At 35.1% G+C, this 6,751-nt stretch overlaps 2 protein-coding genes across 2 annotated transcripts; both read left to right on the top strand.

Annotated features, from left to right (window-relative positions):
- Positions 1–621: 621 nt before the first annotated feature.
- On the top strand, positions 622–3,877 carry LOC145161128 (BTB/POZ domain-containing protein At5g03250-like). The gene is made up of 4 exons (XM_079080575.1): positions 622–909; positions 1,493–1,562; positions 1,679–2,917; positions 3,113–3,877. Exons 1-4 carry the CDS (start codon positions 839–841, stop codon positions 3,632–3,634), a joined length of 1,902 nt encoding a protein of 633 aa, XP_078936701.1. The 5' UTR covers positions 622–838; the 3' UTR covers positions 3,635–3,877.
- A 2,044-nt stretch (positions 3,878–5,921) lies between these two features.
- Positions 5,922–6,533, top strand: LOC145158526 (uncharacterized). The gene has a single exon (XM_079077413.1). It carries the CDS (start codon positions 5,922–5,924, stop codon positions 6,531–6,533), a length of 612 nt encoding a protein of 203 aa, XP_078933539.1.
- Positions 6,534–6,751: the final 218 nt, after the last annotated feature.

Raw genomic sequence — 6,751 nt, 5'->3', positions numbered from 1 at the left:
TAATTAAGGGTATTATGAATATATTTTAGTTACTAACATTCATATCATAAGACATATGCAATTAAAATAACAAATAATGTATAAACTAAAATCAAAATTTTCGGATATCGGATATCCGAAAAATCAGAAAATCATTATCCAATTCCGATTTCGAAAAATCGGATATTCGAAATTTCGGATATCCGATTTTTCGAATAATTCAGACTCAGAATTTTATAATTTCGGATCGGAATTCCGGATACGGATATTTTTTAACACCCCTAGTGATCATATATAGTTTGAGTCTTGTTACTATCTTAAACTTCACATAATGATGTAGGATACAAATGAATAAAATGTCCTTTAAAATCAAATCAAATCAAATATTTATGATTAAATTTACAAAACAAAGTTTTTAAATGCATAACGATGTAGGATACGAATGAAGAAAACGTTCTTTAATGTTGTTGTTAGCCTTACAAACCAAATGAAATGAAATCAAATATTTATGATTAAATTTACAAAACAAAGTTTTCAAAGGACTAATAATGCTAGTTGACTAATAGTTAGGGACTTGTATTTAATTTAGTTATGCAAGCAACAGCAAGAACAGATTCTTCTATCCCCTGGATTTTTCTCCCTATAGACTAGGGACCATCGCTCCCTCCACACCCACAAGACAGAGAAAGAGAGTGCGTTTTTACTCATTACCCTTGCCTCCTTTGCCCCCATTGGTAATCATCATTTCTATCACACACTCTGACTGTGTTTTTTTTACTCGATTCATTAAAAAATTTATGTATATATACGCTTCCAATCGCATTGCACTTGAAAACTGAACAACTGAAACCACGCATATATGGCGATGGCGTGCATGAAGTTAGGATCTAAATCAGAGGTTTTTCATCTCGATCAGGACGAAAAAACCTGGTTAGTCGTTCTTCTGTTTTTCGCATGTTATGTGTTTAAATTTCACGTCAATCGTAAATATTGATTCATAATTTTGATCGATACCCACATTTGGAATTCTTCGATTTCGATAGTTTCTTTTTGTCCCCAATCGTGAAATCTCGACGCCCTTTTACTGGGGGTTTTTAATTCTGGGATGTAAATTGTTTTCTGGGTTTCTTTTAATATCCACATTCGTAACTGAATCCTGACTATTAATTAATCTGTTTGAAGGGTTTTGCTTGGATTTCGAGATGAATGTTTAAGCATCGTCCTCGATGTTTTTTGGACGTGGGTCTAATATAGTAATACTTTGTGTGAACGAATAATAATGCAGTAAATTAGAACATCTGGGAAAATTTCTTTGATCGAAGAAGTTACTGCCTTAATTTTAAAAGAAGACCTACATTTTGAAATCCAAGGGTCAAAACAAATACTTTTGGAATGGAATTCTCTCATATTTTCAGTAAAATTTTGTTAAATGCATTAAGCTTATAAGAATCATTATGCGTAGGAAGAAAGTTTGTATCAAATTCATAACAAAATTTCACATTAATATCTGCAGGACATGTTCTTCTGGCCTTCCGAGTGATGTTACCATTGAAGTTGGAGACATTTCATTCCATCTTCACAAGGTAGGTCGTCACTTGGTTTATTAGTATCAATATCATATACACAGTAGGATGAATAAATAAAATTTGTGAATTTTGTAACTAGTTTGAGTTGACTTTTTTCTTGGCATAACTTGCAGTTTCCGTTATTATCTAGAAGCAAAACATTGGAAAATCTCATTGGAGATTCTTCGGATGATGAAAAAAAGATTAGCTTTGGGGATGAAAAACGATCTTGTGTTGTTAAACTTCATGATCTACCAGGAGGCCCAAAAAGCTTTCTCCTCGTTGCTAAATTCTGCTATGGTGTCAAACTAGAACTTAACTCAAACAATGTAGTTCATCTTCGTTGTGCATCCGAGTATCTTCAAATGACCGAAGAATATGGAGATGAAAATCTCATCAGTCAAACCGAAAACTTCCTTAATGAAATTTTTGATAACTGGAACGATACCCTAAAAGCACTGGAATCATGTGAAGAAGTGGTGGAATATGCAGAGGATCTTCAAATTGTTTCAAGATGCATCGATTCTCTTGCATTGAAAGCTTGTTCTTCAGATAAAGATTTATTAGGGTGGCCAGTTTCAAGCATGAGAGAAAACCCTTTTGCTACTGTAATCTGGAATGGAATCCAAACCAGTTCTTCACCAAATCAAGATTGGTGGTATGAAGATGTTTCAGGGTTGAAATTACCTCTTTACAGACGATTCATCTTAGCCATTGAATCAACAAGTTTGGATCAAGAAAGGATAGCTGGATCACTCATGTTCTATGCAAAAAAGCATCTTCCTTTACTTGGTAGACAATCGATGATTCCAAATGTGAATCTTTCTTCTTTTTTCGATTCATATTTGGATCAAAAGACTCTTCTTGAAGAGATAGTTGACTTGCTCCCGAGTCAAAAAGGTGTTGTTCCCACGAAACTCCTCCTCAGGCTGCTAAAAACAGCGATGATTTTACATTGTAGCCCTTTGTGCCTTGAGAATTTGGAAAGACGGGTCGGGTTGCAGATGGATCAAGCTTCCATTGAAGATATTCTCATTCCTAATATGGGGTATTCAAGTGAGACACTTTATGAGATCGATTGTGTTCAAAGGATGCTTGATCATTTCATGGTTGCAGATCGAGATCGCGATCAAGATGGAAGTGAAATTACTGGTTCGGGTTGCTTAGAAGACAATGATGATGATTTAATCAGGAATTCTCACTCGCTTACACCCGTGACGATGGTGGCTAATCTCATCGACAACTATCTTGCTGAGGTGGCATCCGATGTTAACTTAAAGCTCGAAAAGTTTCAATCTTTGGCTGCTACTGTCCCTGATTTTGCAAGGTCAATCGATGACGGAATGTATCGAGCAATAGATATATATCTCAAGGTACAGTTGACTTTTAAAGTCAAAATTGAGACCGAATTTGTTAGAAATTCAGGATAAAGATTTTCTTATACGTACCATTTGCAATCATATAAAGAGGGACAAAATCTTTTTTCAATTTTAGTCATAGAAATTTCTAAAATTTTGAAGCGGAAGTTCGAAGTCAAATGACGAAACCTTGTAATCGTAATTTTACAGGCACATCCATGGCTGACAGATTCCGACCGGGAGCTACTCTGCCGGTTGATGGACTGCCAGAAACTGTCACTAGAAGCCAGCACACACGCCGCCCAGAATGAGAGATTGCCGCTCCGTTTCATAGTTCAGGTTCTCTTCTTCGAGCAGCTCCGGCTGCGGACATCTGTCGCCGGCTGCTTATATGTCTCTGACAACTACAATTCACAGACACACCTGAGCAGCAGCATGGTGCTGCCGGAAAGTGGGAACGTGCATCTTTTGACCACCGGAGGAAGCGATCGGCGGGTCGTGGCGGTGGATGACATGCGGGGCCGTGTTTCTGAGCTTGAAAAAGAGTGTTTGAGCATGAAGAAAGAGATCGATAAGATTGTGAAGAGTAAAGGGATAAGTTGGAATAGTTTGTGCAAGATGTTTGGGGTCGGTTTAAGGTTAAAATCGAAGTCTCGTGATCGGGGTGCCAAAAATGTGTCGCCAGCATCAAGAATAAAAGAAAATAATCAAAATGAAGAAAATGGGAATTGAATCGAGTTGAGTGATTGAGGGAGATTATTAGAAGGGGAATTAGGTTGAGGATTAAATAAATGGTAGGGATATTTTTTGTAATTAAGGTGTCGATCTTGAACCATTTTTAAATATTGGTTCTTGATTTCTCTGGTTTGTCCAGAAAATTACCCCAAACGTAAAATTTTGTCGGTATATTATTTCTGCCAATTATTTGGGTGATCTTAAACTCGATATATTGAGGTTATACGATGATTACCTGAATTAACTGTCAAGTTTCATGGATCTAAAAACATATGAGGGTTGGGTTAAAACTTGAACTCGACTTGATCATGTTAGTATACTAAATGCATACTTTAAATGTAAGAATAAATAGATAAATTACATATTAGACCATCATTGGATTAATCCATTTCTTTCATCCGTTCCACATATTTACAGTTTCTTTTTTTAATTGTGACATAGCTATGTTGGAAATTTCTATAAATAAGGAAATATGAATGAAAGTTTAAAGTTAAAGTAACATTCATGTACTTGAAATTTAAAAATATGGTTTTACGATAATAAGATCAAGTAACAATTTATCATCGAATATTATACTAGTGTTCTGAGATTTGTGTGGGTTTTGACACCAACAGTAACAAAATTTAGATAAAAAAAATGTAGAAGTTGATCAATATATGATGTTTTGGAGTACGTTTTGTCTTTGAAAACGGTGGACTTCAAAAAGGAGGATCAAAGCTTCAAGATTTAAATAAAAAAATCGAAACAAAGGATTGCAAAATTCCTTCTGCTTTGCAAAAGAATCAAAAGATAATTGGGCAGATGCGATGAGATGAATAGAACAATAAGGTAGAAGAGTAGATGGGCTACATACATGAGTGCCCTTACTAAAATGATAAAACGGGCATTTAATCGCGGCCCACCCAGCAAAAGTCTCTTTGTAAACAATGTTTTAAAAACCGGTTTTTTAATTGAACCGGTATAGTAGTGACCGGTTTCCGGTTCAACCAGTTTAACCGGTTCAACCGCCGGGTCCACTGGTTTCTATCATTTTCATATTTTTTCCTATTTTCCTATACATACATACATATATAAATCATTAATTTGACGTTTACAAGTTCAAACATAAAAATAAGTTGTAGATCACTTCAAATACATTAAAACAACATATAACCATAAAACATATAACCATAAGTTTTAATGTTTACATCAATCAATATATGTCAAAAAGAAAATAAAGTATAATACCGAAACAAAATATAGTTTTATATGAATACAAACACATCAAAAAAGCTTTATAACATTTACCGTATGTTTTTATTTAGAGAAAAATACATACATTTGGAAAAAAATCACCAAAGTTTATTATGAAAATGGTTCTTTTCTATGTGCTTTTATTTGATTAAAACGGTTCAACTGGTTTATTTTGACCGGTTCAACCAGGTTTTTCTAAAAACCGGCCGGTTCAATCCGGTTCAGAAATCGATGTAAAACCGGTGATAGTTGATCCCGTTCCCTTCCCCGGTCCCGGTCCAACCGGTTCGACCGGCCGGTTCAAACCGGTTTTTAAAACATTGCTCGTAAAACTACACATACATACACATGAAGATGATGTATTTTTTGTATTATTTTAGTGTTTGTAAGATTTAAAGGCATGTTTGGTAAATTGGTATAGAGATAGAATTGCAACCGATAATGGAAACAAAGAGAACGATAATTAAGGGGGAAATATATTTGATTTTACTGGTAGAACAGAAATTCACTAAATAAATGTTTTTGAGACTCATTTATTTTGTTTAATTGTATTAAACGATAAAATTGAAATGAGTTTTTTTTGTCATGTTTATTTATTTTCAAACAACATTTTTATATATAAAAATAAATTTGATATACATCTTAATTTGTCAAATATGCATCTTTTATGTTTATAATTTTTTATTTTAACATTAATTGTTACTAAATAGTTTATATAATTGTCGATTAATATTTTTTTATACATCTTGTATTGGAAAACATAGTTCTAATATAAAATAATAAGTTACAAATAGATCCAAAGATTGTTAGTGTATTATTATTGTCATACTTTATGTATTTTGTATAGCCCATTAGATGTATTAGGCCTTTTTTGTATTTGGCCCTCTTATACTTTGTATTTATTGTATCTCGTGAAGGTAATCAAGGACATGGGAAATTAATCACGTTTGCATGGTATCAAAGCTTTGTTCTTCCTTGTGATAAACCTAGCGACGGCTGCATCTCCTTCCTCTCGATTTCTTCTATTCTTTGTTAACCTTCTCTTTACATCATGACTAACGGTGCTCCTCGTCCTCTCTCTGACAAGCCTCAAGTCGGGATTAACATCAAATATGATGTCCCCCTGGTTCTAGATCTTGACTACATGAACTATGATATATGGCGTGTGTTTTTCGAAACTCATTGTATTGGATACAGAGTGGCTGATCATCTTGAACCTTCTAATGACAAAACTCCTGCATCATCTGACTCTAAAGAATGGAATCGAGTTGATTCAATTGTGAAGTCTTGGTTGTACAGTACCCTCTCTCAATCTCTTCTTCACATGACACTAAAAAGAAAGTCTATTGCGTTTCAACTATGGCAGACTCTTGAAAAACTGTTTCGCGATAACAAGGACACCAAAGCCATCCAAGTCGAGGGGGAACTATGTAACATCACCATTAGGGACTCGTCTATTGCTGATTTCTACACACATATCAAGTCCCTCGCTGATCTCCTTGAAAACATAGAAGCCCCTGTTCCGGAAAGGACCCTAATCGTCTATACCCTCAATGGCCTGTCACCAAAATTTCAATACATAGCCACCACCATCAGGCACAAAACTCCTTTACTAGCTTCATGGAGACTAGATCTATGCTATTGTGCGAAGAACAACAGATAACACAAGAGTGACAAGACCAACAAAAAAACTCAATTCAAGTCAATATGTTCACTCCGATAATTCGTCATCTCAAACTGTTCTTGTTGCTGAGACTATCTCTCAAAACAATGGGTCGCGTAATTCATTCCGTGGTGGACGGAATGGTGGTCGGGACAACTGTGACAGCAAAAAAGGCTCCGATGGGGTGGGGGTTTGGTTGGTATCCCTTAGCCTTGACA

Source organism: Lactuca virosa, chromosome 2, assembly GCF_052849685.1.
Source record: "Lactuca virosa cultivar CGN04683 chromosome 2, Lactuca_virosa_CGN04683_v6, whole genome shotgun sequence".
Taxonomy (NCBI): Eukaryota; Viridiplantae; Streptophyta; class Magnoliopsida; order Asterales; family Asteraceae; genus Lactuca; species Lactuca virosa.
The sequence above is the reverse complement of the archived record's forward strand: the minus strand, read 5'-3'. Positions and strand labels throughout refer to the sequence as shown.